This window comes from Haliotis cracherodii, unplaced genomic scaffold (assembly GCF_022045235.1).
Source record: "Haliotis cracherodii isolate W230 unplaced genomic scaffold, xgHalCrac1.p SCAF_6, whole genome shotgun sequence".
Taxonomy (NCBI): domain Eukaryota; kingdom Metazoa; phylum Mollusca; class Gastropoda; order Lepetellida; family Haliotidae; genus Haliotis; species Haliotis cracherodii.
The window spans coordinates 66,081,497-66,109,002 of record NW_027266319.1 but is presented as its reverse complement, the minus strand read 5'-3'; the positions used below and the strand labels follow the sequence as shown (position 1 = coordinate 66,109,002).

The window sequence follows — 27,506 nt, the reverse complement described above, 5'->3', positions numbered from 1 at the left end:
GTTTAATGATAATTGCATAAATACTTTGAGAAATTGTTTCTGGTATTTTCTATCTGGTGACCCTTGCTTTTGACCTTTACATGACAAGTGCCAAAAGAATTGTCAAGGGTCATTTGGAAGAATAGACTCTAACCTCAATCTAAGCGTGGTGGTCCAACAAAACCTTAAAGCAGTCCTGTTAGATGGGGTTGCTTACAAATGAATCCATCTTAGGGATGGTTTGTTTGTTTGTTGTTGATCACCACACTCAGCAATATTCCAGCTTTATGATGGCGGTCTGTAAATAATCGAGTCTGTACCAGAGTATCATGTGATTGACATCATGAGCATCGATCCATGCAATTGGGATACGATGACATGCACAAACCAAGTTGGCAAGCCTGACCACCCGATCCTGTAAGTCGCCTCTTACAACAAGCATGGTCGCTCTTAGAGTTTGTGTGATCAGATATCTCATTGTAATTCAAAAGGTGTAAATGCATGTATGTAGATACAAATAACAAACTGGGTAAAGTAAAGCCTTCCATTTCAACTGATGTACAAACAACATTCTCTGGGTGTAAGCAATACTCACATCTTTATTGACAATAATCAATGACTTGATTTTACTCATACATGCGCAAGTAAATCATCTGGATGTCAATGAAAGCTATAATTCTCTCAAAGTACATATTAATAGCCTTTGCGTGAAATATCATGATTTGTCAACAACAGAGCAGAATCATAGTAACTTTATCTGCTTACACAAAGAGTACATGTCTCGACGCATAAAACTTAAGTGAAAGATAATATAGTACATATTAACAAACACAGGTTTTCAAACTATTGCACGGACCAGCTGGAGTGAAACCCTTCAAAAACAAGTTAACCATATCCAGAATTGATCAGTGACAACTAATCTCCCTCATGTGATCTACGAAGGGTAGGCATTGTGAACACACCTTACTGTTGGAGCACAATGATCTTAAATGAAAGCAAAAACTACAGAATCTAGAGACAAAAAGACTAGCAACACTCTTAAAAATGTTTCATGATACCGGTAGATATTTTCCATTGTCAAGGGTCTCTTTTAATGGACAGTTGTAAAATTGCCATGTGCTCAATCACAAAACATCCTTCTCCAAACCCTTATTCACTTTAAGTACATATGGGTTACAAACAATTCAGACAATTGTTTTCAAAAAAGGTTCCACTGCAAAAAATACTGCCTTTGGCACTGGTTCACCACAGACCACTTTGGACATGTGATATTAGTTGTTGTTGATGCCAACATGAGAGGTTGTCTACTTCATACTAGAAAATGCACAGATTGTTTGTACACTGAAGAGCTGACAAAAAATAAAGCTTCCAATATCTTCAACCATTGCAAATAGAGTATAACAAAATATCAACCACAATTATCTGTTGTATGTACTTCATGATCCAATTTACACAGATGCAACAGAAGTGGAAATATACATGAACACAATGTAACAAATACTTCTCCAAATGTAATGCCTTACTCTATACCAGCCCAATAACTTCATAACATCACCCTTAGCAAGCTTTTAACAGTGTTTTCTATTGAGTGAGTGAGTGAGTTTGGTTTTACGCCGCTTTTAGCAATATTCCAGCAATATCACAGCAGTGGGGTGGAGACACTAGAAATGGTCTTCACACAATAAACCTATGTCAGGAATTGGACCTGGGTCTTCGGCATGATGAGTGAATGCTTTAACCACTAGGCTACCCGACCACCCTGTTTTCTTTTGTGTTTGATGAGTTTGATGACCACATTGTGTGACCATTACACATGATGAAAGACACATGTTTCCCATCTGGAGCGGTGCCATAATTTGTACTCCAAGGTAGGTCATGAAGACCTAAATCGAAATAACTCAAGATTCACTAACTTTCAATTTGAGCTTGACACTTTGTCAATAACGTATATGGAATTGATAAAACTGCAATTATTTCATATATTAAGATTTTATTCAAACATTACAGCAGTTAAATACATGTACATCGTGCTACTTTTTAACAAAATAAAATAAAAGTTATGGAATTTTTGGAAAGTGGAAACAACTTCTTGGCATGCTGACATTAAGACTACTAAAATAGTATCCTCTGATAACAGGAGTTACAGTTAGATACTTCCCTCATCAAACTACGATTAACATAACGTACTTCCATGTCATGGGAATACTCCAAAGTTTTAGATACTAAGCATGCACAAAATATTCAAAGCAGCAATAACATCTGTTCTAACTTATCCAGGATTTATCGAAGAGAGAGAGATAGATACTCACTTACACATGGTAAAATGTCTTCAGAAATGGCTTGTACATGATTGAAGACAACAAGAATAGTTGACGAAATCTTACAACACCTAATACACCTTGACACGACCAACAACTTGGACACAAAACAAGCGGGGCTTATAGTACATGGTCAAACATAAAAAGGACAGCTGCACCAACTGAAGCATCCCGTGGGAAACATTCAACTCAATGAGCTTGTTACATGATCAGACTGTGGTCTGGTCTACATGGCAGACAAAGGGAGACTACCCAGACTTCACGAAGCAGATTCACCAGGGCACCACTGTATACTAGCATTCCAAGATGGTGGATCTTCTCCGAAGTTTGGGCAGTGTGGTCCTGTGTCGTGAATGACGTGGAATAAGCACTGTCCAATGTGCAATAGAATTGCAGTAAAAGTCACATTTTGTTCTGTTCAGTTCTACTGCTGTTGTTCATCGCCTTGGCTGATGTTTGAGAAATCAAACTTCTCACCAGTAATTTTTTCGAAGCGGTCCAAGACGTCATCACAAGTGGTTTCAAAATGGGTAGTTGCATCGTACGACTTGGTGATGAACACCTGCCCAAACAGAAGAGGATGTCACATTAAGTTAATGCTTGGGATATACTATAGGCTGTTTAGAATCTAGAACCATTCACCGCAAAGTAGGACCAACTGCCTTCAGCTCCTTATCGAGATACAGGTTTGCATGGCTATGTAACCTGTGCTTGCCTGAGTACTGTGAATCTTGAAATTGACGTGAACTGACTTAAATGTGGAAAATGCCAGGGGTCTTTGCTTGCATTAATTAACTACCCATTCTTGTCTCCAAAATGACTGTTAACAACAAGACGGCCTCACTGCACACTTTGGATAGTGGAAATACCAACTTGAATATAAACACAGACACAGTTTATAATTTATTGAGCAGCAGTTGTATCAAGTATATAATAATGTCATTCAAAGAATAGGAATTACACAATAGGCATCCGGTGAGTTATCACTGCTGGGGTCAAGAGTTCTACCCACTCGTGTCAAGCTTGTTGACACTTTCTCCGCATACCAATCTGTGAACTGTTGTTGGTTCAATTATTTTATTGTTGTTGAACTTCCTTAATGCCAGTCAACGGAGTAAACATATAAACGGTGTGTTGTTTTGAGGAAAACACTGTTTATTGTTTTTACGGAAGTGCTCTACTCAGTGCTAATAAACGGTGCTATTTGCTGATTGATTGGATTAAGGTAAGGATATGTATCATACCACTAAGGATGGGGTGGGGTCACATTTTTGGCTAGGGGTCAGCAGTCGTCTTAATTTGGAGACGCATTAATTTCATGATTTACAGTATATACACTTACCTGACTGTCAGTTCCATCGTCTGTGGGAGCCAGTAAATCGGAAGTATCGACAAACCTGGAGAAAATAGACAGAAATGCCATATCAACCCTTGTCATCATGTGAGAAATTGAGAAACATCTGTACACGAGGCAAACAACAAATCATTTGGTATAGGTTTTATTTGTGCTATCACCAGTGAGTCTGCAGTGAGTCTGCATGTGTGTGTGTGTGTGTGTGTGTGTGTGTGTGTGTGTGTGTGTGTGTGTGTGTGTGTGTGTGTGTGTGTGTGTGTGTGTGTGTGAGAGCTATTTAAATGGTATTCAATACCTGCTCAGTATATCCTGGGATGAACGAATATATATCATCAATGATATAACAGGTATGACATGCCATTATCAATGCTGTTGTTAGATGACGTCACGTTCAACAGTCACATCATCTGGTTTGCTCCATATTTGTAAAAGCGGGTCAGTGACATTCGTGTCGATTGCAGTAAATGTTTCAAAACTGATATTGTTGTTTCTTTTTATTTGATAACAAATTCCATCTATTTTAGCTATAATAACGGTAACGCTATTTTTCAGAACACTATCATTTGCAGAAGCCGTCAGTCTTTTCAACTGCCTCCTTCGTCGGGCTGTTAATGGAAGACCTCAGGCTTCTGCAAATGATAATGCCCTGAAAAATAGCGTTACCCTTACAGCAGTAGAAACTAACAGTTTAGGTCCACTTGTCGTTAGAAATGATAATAACATATATAGCATATCCCTCAAACAGAGAAAATTTCTACTAGTCCTTATGATACCATAAACTATTGGGCTGTTAGCAAGGACTAAAGGACTAGTGCCAATTTCTACTAGTCCTTATGATACCATAACTATTGGGCAGTTTGGCAAGGACTACAGGACTAGTGCCAATTTTTACTAGTCCTTATGATACCATAACTATTGGGCAGTTTGGCAAGGACTATAGGACTAGTGCCAATTTCTACTAGTCCTTAAGATACCATAACTATTGGACTGTTTGGCAAGGACTATTACGACCAATTGCCAATTTCTACTAGTCCTTATGATACCTTAACTATTGGGCAGTTTGGTAAGGACTATAGGACTAGTGCCAACTTCTACTTGTCCTTATGATACCATAACTATTGGACAGTTTGGCAAAGACTATAGGAGTAGTGCCACTGGTTGAAAGTTATCAAATAACACTCACTTCTCAACAATTGCGCCCAGAAGGTCAAGTCCTGGTTTGAGTTCAGCCTCTGGGTTGTCCGTCTCCACAGTTGTACTAACAATGGCCAGGAAGAAGCCCTTGGCGGCCACTTGATGGGTATAGGACACGCAGCAAACATAGATGTCTGGAAGCAAGGGAACATCTACATACTCACTGCTACAGATGGACATGTGTTCGGAATATATGGGGCCTTGTGGGGAATCTGCATAAGAACTGGAACCCAGCAATCTATGGCTATTGTAAAGAGACTGGTTGGTTGGTTGGTTTGTTGTTTAACGCCACACTCAGCAATATTCCAGCTATATGACAGCAGTCTGTAAATAATCGAGTCTGGACCAGACGATCCAGTGATTGATATCCCGAGCATCAATCCACGCAATTGGGATCGATGACATGTATCAACCAAGTCAGCGAGCCTGACCACCCGATCCCGTTAGTCGCCTTTTACAACAAGCATAGTTGCCTTTTACGGCAAGCATGGGGTTGCTGAAGACCTATTCTACCCCTGATCTTCACGGGTCGTAAAGAGACTGACCCTGACGCCATGGGTTGTGGCTCATTATATCAATCATTGGATTGTCTTGTCCCGACTCAATTACATAAATGGAATAGTGCTGAGTGCGGTGTTAACAAACGTGCACTACCTGGTAGTGTTACATGGGCCATCACACCAATCTGAAGCTTTATACTCAAATATCCCCTTCAAATAATGTGCATATTCCCAAGAGAATTATCTTGAATGACACATAGATTAGCTGATATGAGCCTGATCTTCTGTTACCAGGGGGTGCCTGCTTCATGTGCAACAGCATACCAAATGACGTCTAAAAACAGTGTGGGTTGAAACAACATGCTTCAGACTTAAACATCATGGTAACATAATTCAGTATTAAATTCCTGTTTGTTGTTTAACGCCGCACTCAGCAATATTCCAGCCATATGACGGCGGTCTGTAAATAATCGAGTCTAGACCAGACAATCCAGTGATTGACATAATCAGCATCAATCCATGCAATTGGGATACGATGACATGCATCAACCAAGTCAGCGAGCCTGACCACCCCGATCCCTTTGGTCCACTCTTACGACAAGCATATTCGCCTTTAATGGCAAGCATGGGTTGCTGAAGGCCTATTCCCTACCCTCATCTTCACGGGTCTTAAAATTCTAGACATCAGGTAGGTAAGATAAACAAACAAGTTCTAAAGTAGAAAAAATAAAGACAGAACACAAACTTACCCGAATTACGTCCAACTTGGTTCTGTGGAATGATGATTTGAGAAGACAAAGCATCGGAAGTGTTGGGAATTGGATGGTTCAATATGCATATAGCACGCACCACCTGTAACACAGAGGTAGGAGAATCTGAGTAGAGATTTGCATTTTATCCAAACACAGGCTTACTGCAGCTTTGTCATAAAAGTTCCATAGCTCAGGGCTACATGGTACATAGCTGAAGTATCTTAACACAGCATCAATGCAGGGCAATGCAACAAAATACTGTTTGTACAGAATACCATTTGAACAAACTTCAAAAGAATTCTCAATTTGTAAAACATTCTCTGTGAAGAGGTTTCGGTTCCACAAACATCAGCAGCAGAATGGCAATCTTGACTTTGTTGACATATTAAAGAACAGGACCTATAATAATATCGCTGTGGTTGGAAAAGCACACGGGTCATGCAGTACTCATTTGTGCTTGATGAGTGAGTGAGTGAGTGAGTTGGGTTTAACGCCATTTTCAACATTATTACAGTTATATCACGGCGTTTGTGCTTGATGAAATAATTCAGACTTTGCAATTCAGCAGGAAGTAACAAGGGATTGCTGTCAATACCTCATGTTTAAGGCTAAAACATGTTTGTTTGTTGTTTAATGCCACACTCAGCAATATTCCAGCTATATGACGGAGGTCTGTAAATAATCGAGTCTGGGCCAGACAATCCAGTGATTGATATCATGAGCATCGACCAACACAATTGGGATACGAAGTCATTCATCAACCAAGTCAGCGAGTCTGACCACCCAATCCCGTTAGTCGCCTTTTACGACAAGCATAGTCGCCTTTTACGGCAAGTATGGGTTGCTGAAGACCTATTCTACCCCGGAATCTTCACGGGTCTTCAATATCACACTACACTACACCGGTAACCACAGCGGCATGACGTACCTGCCCCACTTTCTTACACTTCTCCTTGGCATAGCTGGGGTCACACACAACCATCTTACACCTGGCGGTCTCTCCAGCTGAAGACACGCCCACAACCTTGCCATCCTCGTACACTATTGTAGCATCTTCCTTGTCCAGCATGTAGGTTCCCCCATAGATGGCACTCAATCTACACAGGGAGAGACAGCATTAGGACATCACAAACAGTCATCAGATGTTGATCCTTACTCCACTCACTTCAAAATAATGAGCATGGTTTATTATAGTCTGTCTCCCAGACCTAGAGATTAAACAAAGAAATGGATCCAACTCAAATCTCGAATGATATGTCGAGTCTAGTCTGCCTCAGTTCAGGTGAAATTCAGCATTGTTCTGGGGTCTATTTGGATTTTCTTATTTATTTTTGTAGATATATATTTTTTAATCAATAACTTTATTTCTAGGACTAAATGTTGGTCTCCATTTATAAGCATAATTTTTTAATTATCACCACTTGCCAGTTTAAGTAATTAGAGGCCTGTCACAGAGTTCATTGTAAGAAACCATTGGAAAGCTTGAACAACAATACCCGTCGCCCTTCCAAATATGTTTGTTTGCTGTTACACCGCACTAAGCAATATTCCAGGTAAATTATGAGAGGCTCACAATAATCAACTCTGGACCAGGCAATCCAGTGATTGACTTTATAAGCAACGCTCCACGTTGTCAGGGTGTGATGAAACACAATCAACCAAATCACTGAGTATGACCTGCCAATCAATTTAGACCCCTCCTCCAACAAGCTTAGTTGTGGGGAATGGCCACAGTATGATGAGTGATGTGTGATGTGAATACAAAGTTTCATCAAGATGTATTGAGTGGTTTATAGGTTATACGCTTGAAACAAATCCTTTGCTCATGAACTAACAAGTTGCCTTTAAAAAGCAATAAATAACATGAATTTGGGTAGTCATGATATAGACATACTTATCCAGACACATCTTATTGTAATTCCCTTTTCACTTTGATCATACAACACAGAACCCAAAACGTGCCTCTGACATCAAAGGCACCTGTTGCCCTTGGTTACCAATCAGAGTTATCTGTCCTTGATCCCTCTTTACCTTCTTATGAACATGAAGCTTGATATCAAGGCGACACGAAAGGCCCCTTCTCAGGAATAAATAATTAATGGCCCCAATTTTTAAACTCAAGTCTTGACAAGTATCTTTTAGATAGGCATGTAAACTTTCATTCATGTCATTTCAGAAGTTTCTCAGAACACTTGTCCCCATTTCACACAGTATGCATTAATTTGAAAAATAAAATGCAGCAAGGGACACAACTCTGCATAAAATGAATTTATGACACCAATTTTCAAACTCATTTGAGATCAGTAACATCAGTGTGTAAAACTTCATTTCTCCAACTCTCCTGATAGTTTTAGAGACAATATGTTCCCGTTGGGAAGCCGATGGACGTACATGATGGACGGACAAGAGGCACACTGGCCTAACGTCGACACTGGAATTGCCCATCCAAAATGTGGTAGAACCACACTGGTTATAATAACCACAGCACCCGTGGTTAGTTGGCTTGTTTGTTGTTTAACGAACACCCCTTGTTAGTTTGTTTGTTGTTTAACAAACAGTCCTCGTTGGTTGGTTGGTTTGTTGTTTAACGAAAACCCAGGGTGGTTTGTTGTTTAACAAACACCCCTGGTTGGTAATGAGATGGAGGGGAAAAGTGAGGAATGTAGGGCACCCAAGGGCAACGGTCGCAACAGATGTAGAAAATGAATTTTTCAGATTCTGCGGTATATAATCAAAGTGAAGAAGGAAATTGCAATATGTTGTGTCAGGATGAAAAAAATGAAAAAAGTAATTTTTTTTAAACACCTGAGTGGCAAAGAGCACCTGCATGATGTCCATATTAAGTTTCACAAAGAAATAGTCAAGAATGGTATAAGAGTTCTGCTCTGGTCGAACACTCTCCTCTTTTAAATCCAAATACAACTTGTATCCCTAGAAACGCAAATTAATTGAAAAAAAAATATATTATTCCTGAAAAGGCGGCAGTGTACATCATAAAGAAATATTGAATGGTTTATGTTTTAAGGTCCTGACATGAAACATGAAATCGCCGGCAACAAAATACTTTTGTCTAATCGAACTATTATGACCACACTTTTACAGATTCGAAACATTACCAGCCCCCTGTTTTAATAGCAAACAACACTGCCATCTGTTATTACCTTGCAAAGCCTTGCGGCAGTTCACCTAGACCGTAGAGAGGGTACAGGTATGGGCTCTTGCCATACTTGGCCAGGGAGTCACTGTACAGCTGGCAGCGCTTGATCAGGTCCACACACGGTCCATTCAGGTAGCTGCATACAGGACATGGCAACAAGGTGAATTACAGGCATAGATGCTACAACTAGCGGAATACTTCAAGTACATAATTCCATCTTATTCATGGTATCTGTATCTTTGGCCTTCTTAAGCAAACGCATAACTGGTATTTTGAAAATGCATGAAGCAGCAGGCATGGTAACGATGTCATTGTCTACATCCATTGTCACATTTCACATGACTTGTGTTGAGTAAGCTTGGTACGGATTATCTAACTTCTATGTATATTTAACCAATGTCAACAGTGGATAGTCCTTGACTAACTGGCAGTGAAGAAGGTTAAAGAAGATTCTCTATTAATGCAAGAGTGGAAAAAAACATATTATCCTCTGAAAAAGACGTGAAAAAACATTGCAGCTGATCACGCCAATCAACAAATCAGCAATTTTTATATGCAATGGTCTGAAATGAATTGTGGCAAAAGGCTTTAGCCAAGCTCAACCTTTGTAGCAATCTCAAAACTATCATATGTCCAAGGAAGGGAATTTATGTCAACTTCTTTATTATGAGGAATACAACGTTTGTACTGATTAGCTAGCCCCATTTGTCCATTGCCATTCTTATTATCACCAATCAGTGCCAATTACCCCGACCTGTTTGCCCATTGTCCATTGTCTTTTACCAAAACAGTGACAACCTAAGTCCTGGCTTACTATTATGTGTTGGCTTCCACTTGTCCATTGCTAATCACCTATGAGCGCCAATTATCTGTTGACTTCCCTTGTTAAGTGTCCACCTTTCCTATCTTATTACTTTCGTTGTACTTACATGTAAACATATATATATATTCTCTCTCATGGCATTTATTCACCTGATGAACAAGTAAATATATACCCCGAAACGTTGTGTTCCTCATAATAAGGAAGTTGACATCCTTAAATACTCTTCCTTATGTGCATCACTTCTAAATGCCTTTCAAAGATGTCATAAGTCTATTTTCAAGCTTTAGATATGAGAAATACCTACGTGTCATCTCTATAGAGAGCCAAGGCATGGCCTGCAAAGTCAATGGTTCCCTTGTCTAAACTAAACTTCTCATACACTTGTGCGGCTGTTCCATTGATATTGATATCCTTGTGGGTCTTTGGGTCATCTTCCTTGAAATCGGAAACAAACTGCAAGAAGCTCTTGAACCGCCTCTTCTCAAACAGACCCATTAGAGCTGAAAGGTACCACAGAGTACTTAAACAACACCAATACAATTATTAATGTATGTAGAGTTCAGATGGCTGTCGGTCACTGTTCATAGACAGAAAATTTCAATTTGACAGATGATTTAAGTGGTGGGACTATTGACTGATAGAAATGCTAAGCAAGACATCACAAGTTTTTAAGTTAAAAAGTAAATAATAATGATTAGTCCTTCTTACGATATCCATTTTATAAAACAAGGCACAGCCATCAAAAATCATAACTAAAATTCTAAACAGCGCATGTCTTTGCATAACGCTTTCTGTATCATATGGAAACACTGTCTGGAGCTAGCTACACTGAATTAGTCAAGTGCATTTCTTATCGCGACGTTCACTGGCCAGATCGAACATATTCATGTCCGATCACGAACCTCTGAAAGCGTAGTAAGATGTCTCGGGTCTTTACCTACACATCTGAGCACACTGGCAAAGAAATGACTCTAACCACAAAATTCTTTATGCACGTTTCCAGAGCTAAAGATAAGCCGCATACTTGCGTACAATCCCCCACCACCTCTCTAAAAAAATGTTAAAAACCCAATTACTCTCACTTAAATTGCGTACAGAAATGCATGCATTAAATGAAAAACTCAAATGTATAAAAACACCACGCGTAAATACCCAACAAAGCCTTTTCAGCATGCATACAACAGAGCTAATTTCCGAAACATTTCTGAGTCAAGTCTACAGTCAATGTCATGACAGTTAGAACCGTTTTATAAATCTCAAAATGTTTACTTATTTTGGTAAAAACCCAATAGAGTGATGAATAATAGATGAGTGAAAAAATATTGGTTACCCAATGAAAAATGTAATAACCCAAATTTAATAGAAACCTTTGAGTAAAAACTCAATTGCTCAAAAAGTTATCTGGAGCTCTGGAGTTTCTCTTCTCATCAGAGATGATTCAATTTAATTTTCTTTGCCACACATTCTTATTGCAATGTTGAGACCATAGTTAAAAAGTGAGTGAGTATGGTTTTATGCCACTTTTAGCAATATTCCAGGGGAACCAGAATGGGCTGGACATATTGTACCATAGAGAGGAACTGGCCTAGTTTGGCTGTTAACAGTTTCTTGAGATATGGTTTATCAAATGTAGGTTACAACTTACAATAAACAGACTTAACAATAACAGTAAACCAAACATACATCAATTGTTCTAATTTTCTAAGGGTGTCTTTCCTACCAGACACCCTGCAAAACGTCAAAGAATATAGGTTTCCCTTTTACCCTACAAATAGGCTTGAGTGGACAGAAGGACTGAACCTGATAGACAACGCTCAAACGAGACAATAAGCAGGCAGCATTGATCAACACGACTCACATGAAGTCAGGGCCTCCTTCTCATTGCAGGGGACCTTGTAGATCTTGCCTTGCTTGTACACGTAGCTTCCTTCAATGGACTTGAACTCCAGGTACCTGGTGACCTTAGTGTGGAGGAGTAGCTTCACCAGCTGGCCTGAAAACACATCCAGCTTTAACACAGCATACTAACAGTCAGTCGACATCCAAGATCATTAGGGCTCGGACGATACACTGATCCGATATGTATCACGATACCTTAGTCACGATCCGATATGTATCACGATACTTGCATGTACTCTTATCTGTGGTGCGTAAGCCATCTTTTCCAAAGACAGGATTGTCAAATACCTGGCACACTGACGATTTACAGTTGGCAGTGTCAAATACGGCGCAATGGATGAAAATATTTACGTTTTCACTACCAATTAGTGTTTGATGGAACGTTTATTATAGCAAACATTTAAGGAATGAATCAATATTTTTTACTTAGTGTGCGACTGTGATCAATACTTGTATCGAGAAGTAAAACATTCTGTTCCACCGATGCATCGATGTATTGCCCGACCACTATTTAATATAGGAGTTCTTGGAAAATCATCTGTTGTTGGTTCATTCTCAGACTGTTCACTGATCACAATTACTTAATTTTTCAGCAATGAGTGAGTTGGGTTTTAAGCCGCTTTTAACTGTATACAGTTATATCACGGTGTGTCAGCTTAATGTAGGAGGAAAGCCCGAAGTGATGCAGGTCTCAGACGTTTACCACTTCGGTGTAACCCACGAGCACGGGTATGGTGCTGACAAACCTAGAAACATAATCGGGGCGAACCAGGATTCGAACCCACAATCATAGTTTCCTGGCGTGCCCAAGGGACGCAACTCTGCACAGCGAATCGCCGCGCCTTAGACGACTGGGCCACCCGTGCCCCCCTTTTCAGCAATGAAGTATAGAGAGCTGCATCGGTCGCCCCCAAAACTAAATTCATATGCAAAGTCTTCTCACCATTGGCCATCAACAACTTGGGAATTAGGTCAACATTCCAATCCCTTCCTCTTCCAAAAATATTGTCATCTGCAGGATATGGCCGTCCTTTATGTTTATAGAACTGAAAGAACAATATACATCTGTCAGTAGGCAAGTGTTGGTACGATTGATTGAATGTAAATTAATCAACAGGATCCAGCTGCAGTCACCGTTGTGTCGAGGTCGAAGGGACCTACATAAATACTTCGAGTTCTCCGAGGTTCTACACAGACAAAAATGATGAATACAGAAGGAATACGCAGGGACCAAGCTTTTACTTCGAGACAACCATAAGTTCGACACAACGGTGTTTGACAGTAGACGGATGGTCAAAATTAGATCTGTCACACTGAGATTATGTAAAGGCAGATGCAGGCCAAGTTGGTTTCATATTGTTAATATTATCGTAGGAGCTGAATTCTCACGCCTTATATCAACATGGGTGGAAATTAGTCAAGAATGTCTACTAGACTGAATAGTGATACCACATCGTAATACTTGCCAAAATGTTTGAATTCTACTTGCCCTTAGGATTCTCTTAAAATTAACAAAATGTGTCCATGCTAATTTCTATCCTTGCATCAATGAGTAAAACCAATCTTCGCATGAAAATCTGTTTGATTCACTCTCCAACTACTAGTGTCATTCCGTATTTCGTAACTGATAGCAAGGTTTTGATTTGGTTTGTTGTTTAAAGCCACACTCAGCAATATTCCAGCTATATGATGGCGGTCTGTAAATAATCGAGTGTGGACCAGACAATCCAGTGATTAATATCATGAGCATCGATCCACGCAATTGGGATCGATGACATGCATCAACCAAGTCAGTGAGCCTGACCACCCAATTCCGTTAGTCGCCTTTTACGACAAGCAAAGTCGCCTTTTGCGGCAAGCATGGGTTGCTGAAGAGCTATTCTACCCCGGAATCTTCACGGGTCACTGATAGCAAGGAAGGTCATGGGTAATTATCAACAAGAACTAGACCCACAGGGCACAGCAAAGGACATGGGTAATTATCAACACGAACTAGACACACAGGACACAGCATAGGACATGGGTAATTATCAACAAGAACTAGACACACAGGACACAGCAAAGGACATGGGTAATTATCAACAAGAACTAGACACACAGGACACAGCAAAGGACATGGGTAATTATCAACAAGAACTAGACACACAGGACACAGCAAAGGACATGGGTAATTATCAACAAGAACTAGACACACAGGACACAGCAAAAGACATGGGTAATTATCAACAAGAACTAGACACACAGGACACAGCAAAGGGCATGGGTAATTATCAACAAGAACTAGACACACAGGACACAGCAAAGGACATGGGTAACTATCAACAAGAACTAGACACACAGGACACAGCAAAGGACATGGGTAATTATCAACAAGAACTAGACACACAGGACACAGCAAAGGACATGGGTAATTATCAACAAGAACTAGACACACAGGACACAGCAAAAGACATGGGTAATTATCAACAAGAACTAGACACACAGGACACAGCAAAGGGCATGGGTAATTATCAACAAGAACTAGACACACAGGACACAGCAAAGGACATGGGTAACTATCAACAAGAACTAGACACACAGGACACAGCAAAGGACATGGGTAATTATCAAGAACTAGACACACAGGACACAGGAAGGACATGGGTAATTATCAACAAGAACTAGACACACAGGACACAGCAAAGGACATGGGTAATTATCAACAAGAACTAGACACACAGGACACAGCAAAGGACATGGGTAACTATCAACAAGAACTAGACACACAGGACACTGCAAAGGACATGGGTAATTATCAAGAACTAGACACACAGGACACAGGAAGGACATGGGTAATTATCAACAAGAACTAGACACACAGGACACAGCAAAGGACATGGGTAATTATCAACAAGAACTAGACACACAGGACACAGCAAAGGACATGGGTAATTATCAACAAGAACTAGACACACAGGACACAGCAAAGGACAAGGGTAAATATCAACAAGAACTAGACACAGCAAAGGACACAGCAAAGAACATGGGTAATTATCAACAAGAACTAGACACACAGGACACAACAAAGGACATGGGTAATTATCAACAAGAACTAGACACAGGACACAGCAAAGGGCATGGGTAATTATCAACAAGAACTAGACACACAGGACACAGCAAAGGACATGGGTAATTATCAACAAGAACTAGACACAGCAAAGGACATGGGTAATATATGTTTTTGTATATCCCTACAAGCAATGGTGTATGAGTATTAATGACCTAAGGTTAATTTCAAACATATATAAACACTTGTCTGAAAGCTGTAATAAACCGAGTTCTCTACCTTAGTTATGTGATGAATACAAGAACTTACCTCTTCAAGTGGGGTCATGGAGGCACTCTCGCCGCCATAGTACTTGTTTCTGTCCATATGCAGGACCTTCTTCCCGCTCACGGACAGCATACCGCTGAGGATGCATTCCTGCAAAGAAAATTGAAATATCACATGTTAATTCTGTGATACCAATCAGAAGGGTAGTCAATGTTGGCCATCCTCACTGAACACTACAGTGAAGCTGTTTATCATCAGCCACACTGCTGTCATTGTGAGGACAGAGTCATGAACAAATATTGCAAAGCCTGGGTGGACTGTTATGTTCATTTATATAAATCACAGTTCATGCAGACTTCCATTCATCGTATCCCAATTCTGTTGATCGATGCTCATGATGTCAATCACTGGATTGTCTGGTCCAGACTCGATTATTTACAGACCGCTGTCTATGTGATCTTGAACAAAGTACAATATATTCACCTGAGTCTAAATACATGTTTCAAATACATTGCCAAAGATTTGATAACTTCTTCATTGGTCAAATTCAACAAATTGATCATCAACTGATTGTCTTTGTGTGTAATATCTAAAGTAGGTAGAAACTTTATTCTCAATGTTTTATATTTTTCACATTTAAAAAGAACATGAATCTCGTCTTCAGTCTCCTGGCTGGTACAGTAAGAACATAAATAATTTTCAAAATCATGATCGTTGGTTCTACGATATTTATTGACAAGGAAGTTATGGAGAGATATTCTAAATCTACAAAGGGCTCTCAATTGAGTTTTATCTTGTAAAAGGCTTAAATATTTTCTTGGTTGTAACAATGATTTAATACCAGCATAATGCTTGAGAAAGTGTGAAGAGGAAACTTGTTGGTGCCAGTTTTGCTGAAATATGTCTAATAATCTTTGTTTTTTAAATTAAACTTAAAGCAAAAATAGTTTTTTCATTACCAGTGTCTTGTGAGATCCATGCAAAGGATAATCCAGTATTAAATAATATGCTTCTTACACCAGACACCCAATTCATTTTCCCTTCACCATCTGATTGCTTTAGCATTTTGTACATTGTAATGGGTACCTGTGAGCTTCCATTTTTAATGATTGTATCCAATATTTAACAACACGCAGCTGGCTATGTACATTTTTACTACAGCGACAAGTTTCACCAAGTACTGCCTTATTTACCAATGCATAAAAACTGCTTAAAATACAAAGTGTGAACTTTCTCAATGGATTACAAATTTTCAAAATGCCCCATATTACAGAGCCGTACAACAAAATCAATAGAATTTTACCATCAAATATCGAATTTGCTGTTGAAAATGAGATATATTTGTTTTCCTTGAATAATTAATAAACAGGAAACATTGCCTTAGACGCCTGTAGTGCTAAGGTCTTACAAGCCTTGGACCAATTTAATCTTGAGGACATTAATAGTCCTAAATACTTATAATAACTTGCAACTTTTAAATGTTTATCACCATATATGCAATTTTCATGCTGAGTTCTATTCCTCGTATCCCAATTTCATTGATCCATGCTCATGATATCAATTACTGGATTGTCTGGTCCAGACTCAATTATTTACAGACCGCCATCATATAGCTGGAATTTGGAGAGCATCGATGTACGTAATTTGGATATGAAGACCTATTCTGTACCCTCATCTTCATGGGTTGATCTAGTCATATCTACCGTAACCACCAGTACATTTGAGCAACCCAAAGATTCCTCAACACCTGACTCAAAGAACATCAGACCTCCGTCACAAACTAGGACTAAAATCCGCTGGACTGAACACATCCTCAAGAACCAAGACCATAACATCATGTGGGAAGCCACAAAAGTCCTGTCTACCAACAACTGGCGACAAGGAAAACTACAAAAAGCCACTGACATCAGGAGACACCAGCCAGCCATGAACTGTGACCAGGGCACCTATCTGCTCAGTGCTAGGGATTTACTGCTTTGATCTGTGTCGGGGCTAATTGTCAAGCTGGCTTCCATTTGCCCATTGCTATGTCCATTCTTTTACCAGTCAGTGCTAATTACCCCGGCCTCCCGTTTGTCCATTGCTATGTCCATTCTTTTACCAGTCAGTGCTAATTACCCCGGCCTCCTGTTCGCCCATTGCCAATTACTAATCACCATGATCAGTGATCATCTAAGTCCTGGCTCCCAGTTGTCAATAAATATCAGCAGTGATTACTGTAAAGTGTTGGCTTCCATTGTCTATTGCTAATCACCTATCAGGGCCATTTATCTGTTGACTTCCCTTGTTAAGTTTCCACCTTTTGTTATCTTATTACTTTTGTTGTTCTTACATGTACATATATATGTTCTCTGCCTCATTGCTTTCATTCACCTGAGAAAGCACATGCTACGAAACATTGTGTTCCTCATAACAAAGAAGTTGACATCCATAAATTCTTTTCCTTTTGTGTATCTCTTATAAACGTGTTTCAAATACTAGTCAACAATTGTTTATAGTGTTACCATGGTTACTCTGACAGTTTAGCAAATAATCTCCCTGCCGTTAAATATACTAGTTACATTAATGGGTTGGACTAGCTCCGATACATTCTGAGGACGAGTAAATTACTACTGTGTGGAAATCAATTTCCAAGGCATACACACATTTACATTATCATGACTGATGACATGCCTGTCCAGTGTCCACTGTGTGAAAATCAATTTCCAAGGCATACATACAATTACATTATCATGACTGATGACATGCTTGTCCAAAAACTTTCAACCAACTGTTGACAGTCATATCCCTGTGCCGGTAAGTCAAGGGTTAATAATTAAATTTTCCTTGTGTTCATTAAAATTCCTGCATTCGGATTAGCTGAATTGGTCACGTGTTATTGCATTCATTTCCCAATGAATGTAAAAAATTAAGCCACGGCCACCAAAGCGGACTACTATTATAACGAAATGTCAGGGAATCCCAATATTACAGTCGAGGGAATTCCCTTTCTGCTCATGTGTATCGTCATGTACAAGGCATTTAGCGAAATTCATGCATATTCATTGTCCAAACAACCCTTTGAGATCGAAAGCCAAGAAGGAATGAAACAGCAAACGTGCAGGCTCGAATCTGGCAGCAACTGACAATGTCATTTGAAACAGCCGCCTTCTCCTGGACATATTTGTTCTGGTTCGTTACAGTCTGACTGTTGCAGTTCTTCTTGCCTCTGGCGTTGATTGAACTGTGTTTTGAGTCTACTCTCCGTTGATTGGCTACTGACTTTGTGGGCGTGTCAAGTTATGTGCATAAATTAAACAATCACCTGATTCATGTCACGCTCCAGTACGTATTCCTACACCTGGAATGTTTATCAATCTCATCATTTTTGACTTCTTTGATATAAACAACTGTTTTTTGTTAAACTATTGTTATGTTTTCGTTGTCAAATTTAATAATAAACATTGACTGTGTATTTTTTGTGTTTCATTGAGGAATGAATCGAAAAACCGATGTGCAGACTTTTGTAAGAATCAGCTATGCCGATTCATACAGTTTGAACATCGGTTTTTCAATTCATACCTCAATGAACCAAAACAAATACACAGTCAATCCTTAAGTGAGTATTGGGTAGTTTCTAGAAGTTGCTATATCATAACTCATTATGGTGATTTTCATGTGCACATTTACATTCTAAGTCTAATGTATGATAATATATTTACATATTAATGGACTTGCATATAGATGCTGATCATGTTACAAATCATGTACAGCATATGAGGAAATTCTGTGGTTTGTTTCACATCTTCATTGATCATGTGACGCTGTTGCCATGAATGGCAATGATACAAGAATTCAGTGAGTAAATTATTTTACAACACTGGCAATATTGGCTGTTTCATATCCCAATACAAATATCGTAATACCCTAGTGTTATATATGAGTATGCATATCCAGTTTGTGCCAAACACTGTTGGGTCTACTAGCCTGACCATGTATTTTATAATGTAGTTTATAATTTCATACATATGTAATATTCATATTGGTGACAATAAGCACTATACATCTGAGGTAGAAGAGTTTTTTTTATGGAAATACAAGCATTGCTGCTGTGGGTGTAAGATAAAGTTACAAGATTAAATGTCAGTTTCCTGATGTTCTGTTCATGGGATATCAAAGTTATTAGACCTCAGCATTAGAAGTTTGCGCTAGTTGTATAGTCCCTAGCAAACTGCACAAAAGTCGAGGTATCAAAAGATGAGTAGAAATTTGCCCTTTGTAGGGTTTTGCTTTATGTTATCATCATAAGGACAAGTGGACTGAAAGGGTTAGTTTCTATCACTTGTCTTGGTATTGACATGCATTTATCCAAATGGCGATAAATGCATTAAGATATATGTCAATACCCTAACTAACAACTTCTGTCACTTCTGCATCTTTCCATTATGATTACATGGATTCATGTTCTTTGCATCAATAGATCCTCATATTATCCACTTTACACAACTGTTGAAAATCAAGCTGAATGTTCCTGTCAAAACTATCACTGGAATTCATATTTGTCAAAAGTTAGAAAGATTACAGGGAGAATACTTTGATTTGAACTCAACTATCATCCATATCATGCAAAGACAATGGAGGTGAGAATAGTTTTAGAGTCTGTGACTGTTTCAGATCTGTGGTTACTTAATGATTCATAGATAACTAGATTATTTTCACGGTCACATACTTGTGAAGGTAAACTGTTGACACCCATGAATACCAGCAGGGCACGGAAAATCCACTCAACCGGACGTACTGACGAGTGGCAGCATGTGCATGGCGAGAAAGAAGTGAACAAACGCTTGTCCTACGGGGCATGTACATATTTCAATTGTATCAAATCATCCTTAATCGTTTTCAATAAAATATGCAAGGTGACTTCGAACCTGAAATACTTTTTCAAATCTTGTACATTCTTAGAGCTAATAATGAAATACATGTCACTCATATCATAAATAGACGGCATACTTGGCAACTGTCAGTTGAAGAAATAAATAGAAAGTGAGTTTGCGCAGCAGACCTCAAAACTAGTTATCAAAAGGGAGGTAATCATATTTATTAGTTTAGTTGTAAGCGACTTGTTTTGAACGCTCATATGTCAAAGCAAAATTAAATGATTTTTTTAGGGAAATGGCAGATATAATCAAAGTATTTAATCAGGAGGGTGGGGTTGACGAGAAAAAACAGGATTTGATTACCAAATAGACCAATTTTGGCAAAAACAGTATGATTAAAAAAAACCTGCACTGTGCAAGGCACATAGTTGAGCTAGTTTGAACAGGCAGAGATGAATGTACATGGCAGTGACTGAATTATTTCGTATTGTCTGTTGTAAATATCCCCAACTCAAAGGTTATTTACAGAAAAATAGTAAACATTATTGAGAACACAAAACTTTTTACTATCTAAGAGGGCAAGTGAAAATGATGCAGGGCGTGTAGAAAATAATAGCTACTTGCCCTGCTGGAAAAGTTGGGTTTAAGAAATGTTTCAAGCTCTGACCAGTCGATAGTTGACATGATAGAAGTCATCAGTTCACTTTAGTGAGGGGTACACAAAGTATGTGATCTAGACTACCTGTTGTCAGACATTAATTTTGTGAACGTCTTGGTGACTGAGTGGGTTAGATCGCTGACTTTGTGAGCTGATGATTAGGTGTCTCACTCTGAGTCTGTGGATTTGAATCCGAGATGGGACCGAACCAAAAAAAGTACTAGAATTTGTACTTTACCAAGAAAGTGTTATCCCAAATATAACATTTGTTAAATGCACTTGTTGTAGAGAAAATGTACTATGTTAAAAAAACATATTACAAACTACTATTTTGTCTATTTAAAATAAGTAACATGACTTTTAATTGGATTAGAATGTACAAATGCATGGAAACTACAGCAGACCTCAAACATCGCAAAACTAGGTCTTGGGGGGTCATTAATATTCTTGACTTATTCCTTTTATGGATTTTGTTTTATTGTTTGTTGTTTATCCATTGTTAACGCTGCACTCAGCAATGTTCCAGCCATATGATGGCAGTCTGTAAATACTGGAGTCTGGACCAGACAATCCAGTGATTAACATCATTTTAAGCATGGGTTGCTGAAGACCTCTTCTAACCCGGATCTTCAATAGGTCCCATTTATGGAACAAGTACCAGGAGAAGTTTGAGGTCATTGATAATAGGCCTGTATTATGTCCGAGTTGGATTCAAGTGTAGACATAAATTTCAGGTTGATATTGTCACCAATGTTTATGATTAGATTGATGTGTTATATTGGAAAAAGCAGATTGAGTGCTATTGCCTCTCGAAATGTAATTTGAAGAAAGTTTCTTGCATTGTAACTATTTTTTGCAAACTTATGGAGTGAGTGAGTGAGAATGGTTTTACGCCGATTTTAGCAAAATTCCAGCAATATCACGGCGGGGTACACCTGAAATGGGCTTCACACAATGTACCCATGTCGGGAATCGAACCCGGGTCTTCGCCGTGACAAGTGAACGCTTGAACCAATAGGCTACCCGACCGCCCCAGGAAACTTATGGAAGTGATCAGCTGACGCCGTTATTCAAACGTCATAGACTGTGTACCTACCGTGGAGGTAATGTCTCACTAAATAAAATGTCTGCCCACATTTAGAAATTGATTATCAGCACAATAATTAATAAACAACCCATTCGAAGCTTAGTAGTAGGCCTATACAAATGTGGGCCCACTTGCTTGGATCACCATACATGACGGGGGGAAAACTGGGCCGATATTTCAGAAAATGATAACCAGCACTAACCCAACCAAAGATGCACATATTACACTCAACATATTACAACCAGCAACTTTCTAGAATGTTGGCCGACCTCTATTCAGGAAAAAAATTGGGCCCACACATGGGGAAAACTAATATTAATTTCATTGGCAAGCACTGTCATAATTTTCTGCAAGTTATGAGTGGAAAGATAAATGTATAATGTATTCTAACATTTAATAAAGAATTCAGTTTATTGCATGGATTAGATGGACAATTAACAGTTGGACCAACGACAACGTCCAACTGATGCCATTTTTTCGCAAATACGAAAACAACAGTGATAGCTCGCTTAGAGTGACCTCCCTTTCTCAATATGAACCCAAGCTCCTCACAGTAATAGCCCATTTATGGACCTATCTATAATATCGCAGCCACCATTCAAAGCTCCCCAGCAACCGACTGACCGTTATGTTTACAAAAATATGATGACTGTCCTGATGTCCAAATATTCTCTATATCATGTTTATTGTCTTTCTTTGTCAATTTGAATTTCAACTGTATCTCAGATATGATGCAATTGGTATAGTAACAATGTAAGGGAGAAGATGGTGATTTTTCATTTGTTTGCAATCTTAAACCAATCTGATTAAACAAACAAAACGCTAAATTCATCGACCATTCATGGTCAGTTGTAAAACTTTTCAATATTTTGCTAAGGTGGCATCCCTAAAGACAAAAGCAAACATAAAAACCTGACTACAATTGGGGTTAGAGGGCAAATTTCAAGATTCTTGCAATGGCCGCTTCCACACTGATGGCAGGGGTGTTACCGAGAATGTAATGAAGGTGTCACACGCTGGAAAGCTGAATGTTATGAAAGATTGACAGTGCGGTTTCGTTGTTGGTTGGGTGTGGTGATGGTAGCAGTAAAATGGGAGGAAACTTGGTTCAATCAGAAGGGAGCACATTTCAATAAATATTCACTATTTTCTCATGAAAGTTTAAGAGATGGGATAAGAATAATTATAATGGGCTAAAGGCAGCAGAAGATAAACAAATCGCCAACAAATCTGTAAATTTATGACAATTTAAGTTTTCCTCAATTCTGAAGCTAATCTAATCTTATAAAGATCCTGAAATACAAACAAAGGTGCCAATCAATATTCAACGAAGTGTTTTGATAAACAAAATCTACAAATTTATCAAGAGGTCGATGTGCAGGTAACCATCAAATCTATTATTGTATATTACTCAGTTCCTCCCACTTTTTGATAATGACATGGCCAGTTGGATGGATAAGTAGGACTAACGTCTGGTGTGTCACGGTCTTCGGTATTGCGTACGATTGTGTTAAAAGATACAAAACTGTTTTCAGGAATTGGTTAAACTAACGTTATATCTGACTAAACTCAATCTAAAATCACATCAGTGCATGCCGCTGCTATATAATGACGTGTTGGTCCTATTTTCGTCTCTGTCGCATGACTCCCGACATCACAATAAATTGATCATAGAAAAACAACTCATTCGGAACTAACAGCTACTCAGCGTAACAACATTACCAACCTTCAAGCCTGTTCCCAAAACGATGACATCGTATTCTTCATCCATACCTACTAGTCTACACTGTTTACACGGACACTACGAAGCGTTTTCTTTAGACAGCCACCGGCTCTTCTCAAGATGGCTAACACCCTCCGAAAAACTTATACGTATCTCCCTACAACTGGTTCCAACATGTGAGCACATTCACCAAGGCGTCTGGTGGATTGTGACAAGGTTCATGGAAGCGATAAATATCTAACGACATGATACCTTAGTTCTCGTCAAATCGGTTTTTATAGTGATATGACATTGTTTTGGGGAGTCATTTAGAATTATTCTATAGTTTTAAGCTTCCCAAAGAGCAGTGAAACCCATGAGGATGGGTATGAGGCTGGTCAACCTAGAAACATAATCAGGGGGAACCGGGATTCGAACCCCAACAACAACTAGTTCCTGGCACGCCTAAGGGACGCAACTTTGAAGGACGGACCACCCGTGTGCTCAGTAATTTTTAAAGTACTAAGTATTTTAGCAACTATTGAATGCAGGATATTGACATTGAGACCTGGAATAGTTATTTTTGTCTGACATTTTCTCTCATATAATCTCATTGTAAATTTCCGCTTTGTAAATTATTCAATTACAAAATCATGAGCCCCGAGAAGATCCGGGTTAGAATAGGTCTTCAGCAACAAATGCTTGTCGTAAGAGACGACTACGTATCGGGTGGTCAAGATCTCTGGTTTGGTTGATGGATGTCATCGTTTCCCAATGCGTGGATCGATGCTCATGATGTCAATCACTGGATTATCTGGTCCATACTCGATTATTTACAAAACGCCGTCATATAACTGGAAAATTGCTGAGTGCGGCGTTAAACAACAAACATCAAACAAAACAAATCATGACTATAAATCTAACATGAAGTTGTATGTCCTTAGTAAAAAACAGCATTAATCTTATTTTCTTCTGCTGTGTGTTTCCAGGCTAGACACAGAAAACTATCGATTCCATCAAAATGTTTAAAATGTACATGTTTATGTGCTGCCCTTTATTTGTTTTGTAGTGTGAAGAAGATTAAAAAGATGATTTTTTAGCAGAGGAAAAAAAGACAATAATCACATGACGATGTGCATGCACAATAAATATCAAGCATGTCGGAGTACCCGCAACGTCAAGAAAAGACAAACAGTCTGTCTGTACGTGACTGAACATGTTCAGGCGACAAGGGCAGCAAAGCGGGTTTTCCCGACACCGGCCCTGTTTCAATATCGGTACAGAAATGAAAATGGAAAACTGAGAAAACCGGTGTTTCGTGATAACCGTAGATCGTATATCAAGTATGCTAATACTGCTACCTTTTCTACCACATAGCTGGGGCCTGTTTACAGCCAGTTCCAGCCAGTTCCAGCACGTTTACAGCCAGTTCCAGCCAGTTTACAGCCAGTCCCAGCCAGTTCCAGCCACAGTCCATCCACATCAGTTCAATTTTGACCAGATTGTAGATTTTTTGAAGGACGTGAAAATGTTTGTTATGTAACTTAATTCCTTATGCTGGTAGGCACGTGAGTTGTTTGTCAATAGTTATATAATACTGCCTTGTAGCGAGCTTGGCAATGGGTGCGGAACTTTTGAATGTCTGCTGACCACAGGTCAATGACTTGCTGACTGTTTTATTTAAGAAAACCTTCTAGATAGTATAAAAGGAATTTTACGAACAGTTTGCACTTTTCTAAAACCCAGTGAGAAAGGTCGCCACCACCCTCTGACGAGCGTTCACTAGACGGGCTCCCAGTGACATATGGGTGATTGTCTGTGCGCCTATAAACCATGCTTGATGTACATGTGACAGCCAGGGCTCTCTGTAGGTCAGTTGCGACACATTGTTTCAAGGTTTGTCAGCGTCACACCCGTGCTCGTGGGTTTAACCAATGTGGTAAACGTCTAAGGCCTGCATGACATCGGGTTTTCCTCCCACATCAAGCTGACACACTGTGATGTAACTGGAATACTGTTAAAAGTGGCGTTAAACCCAACTCACTCACTCACATTGATTAAATTTCTGATATGAGCACACATTCTTATGTATGTTCAATGTTTCAAAATTGGTATATATTCAACTCCCTTACTCTTGAAAATGGCAAGGGACACTGTGATAACGACAGTGAACACTGTGGTAACGACAATGAACACTGTGGTAACGACAAAGGACAATTTGATAACGACAAGGGGCATTTTGGTAACAAGACATACCATGATAACGACAAGGAACACTGCTAACGACAATGATGAACACTGTGATAACGACAATGAACACTGTGATAACCACAAGCAACACTGCTAACGACAATGAACACTGTGATAACGACAAGGAATAATGTGATAACGACAAGGAACACTATGGTAACGACAAGGAACAATGTGATAACGACGAGGGACAATGTGATAAAGACAAGGGACATTGATAACGACAAGTGACGCTGTGGTAACGACAAGGGACAATGTGATAAAGACAAAGGACATTGATAACGACAAGTGACGCTGTGGTAACGACAAGGGACACTGTGATAACGTTTGTTGTTTGACGCCGCACTCTGCAATATACCAGCTATATGACGGCGGGTCGTAAATAATCGAGTCTGGGCCAGGCAATCCAGTGATTGACATCATGAGCATCGATGCACGCAGTTGGGATCGATGACATGCATCAACCAAGTCAGCGAGCCTGACCACCTGATCCCGTTAGTTGCCTCTAACGACAAGCATAGTCGCCTCTTACGGCAAGCATGGGTTGCTGAAGAACTTTTCTAACCCGGATATTTCCACGGGTCTGATAACGACAAGGAACACTGTAATAACGACAAGGAACACTGTGATAACGACAAGGGACACTGCGATAACGACAAGGGACACTGCGATAACGACAAGGGACACTGTAATAACGACAAGGGACACTGCGATAACGACAAGGGACACTGTAATAACGACAATGGACACTGCGATAACGACAAGGGACACTGCGATAACGACAAGGAACACTATGATAACGACAAGGAACGCTGTAATAACGACAAGGGACACTGTGATAACGACAAGGAACACTATGATAACGACAAGGAACGCTGTATTAGCGACAAGGGACACTGTGATAACGACAGGGAACACTGTGATAACGACAAGGGACACTGCGATAACAGTTCATACATGCATCATGAAGTATATGCATTCTCAGGAAAAAAACAACATACACAATGCAACAGTTCCTACTCTGTGACTGTTGGATTGAAATTTAAGGAGTGCTTCAAGTCCTGCTGATATAGCTCGTTCAGAAGTGGTCAAACATTTGTACATCACTTAACGTTGAGATCGTGATGAGTTCATGTGTAAATAATATAATTCATTAATTGATGTAAACACGGTCACTCGCTATACCATGCAGGCAGGGTCCATGTAACTAGATTGTGCTAGACGAAGCTAATACATAATACTTACAAATCAGTGTTAAGAGAAGCAACATACCAGTGAAGCCAAGGAGAAAATAGGACACATTAATAATCTTTGGCGAGGTAAAAGACAACCACATTTTCCTTAAATAGCATCAACATATGTGTAACAGTGTTCGGTTGCTACAAAGTACTGCCGTTTCCCACGTGATACAACTTGCAAACCTATAAATCACTAGGCATTTATCTAATCAAAACAGGCCTACTCGCAATTGAAAAAAAACAAAACAACCAAAACCAAGACCACAACAAACAAGCTACCAATAAAACATAAATCATAAATCTAAAAAACCCAAAAAAACTCACAAACTCTTTTAGATCCCCCACCTGATTAGCATGGCATATTTCAAAATCCAAATTTTCGCCAAAATTAATTAAGCGACCATAAAGCCCCTCCAAGTTGCATGA

The 27,506-nt window shown here is 39.3% G+C and overlaps 1 protein-coding gene across 1 annotated transcript; it reads right to left on the bottom strand.

Moving 5' to 3' along the window:
• Positions 1-560: 560 nt before the first annotated feature.
• On the bottom strand, positions 561-23,757 carry LOC139444741 (rab GDP dissociation inhibitor beta-like). The gene is made up of 11 exons (XM_071225677.1): positions 23,617-23,757; positions 15,332-15,439; positions 12,920-13,022; positions 11,936-12,070; positions 10,382-10,577; positions 9,259-9,390; positions 7,026-7,194; positions 6,095-6,197; positions 4,835-4,979; positions 3,640-3,694; positions 561-2,859 (listed from the first exon to the last, which is right to left on the bottom strand). The coding sequence occupies exons 1-11, from the start codon at positions 23,659-23,661 to the stop codon at positions 2,722-2,724; spliced, it is 1,329 nt and encodes a 442-aa protein (XP_071081778.1). The 5' UTR covers positions 23,662-23,757; the 3' UTR covers positions 561-2,721.
• Positions 23,758-27,506: the final 3,749 nt, after the last annotated feature.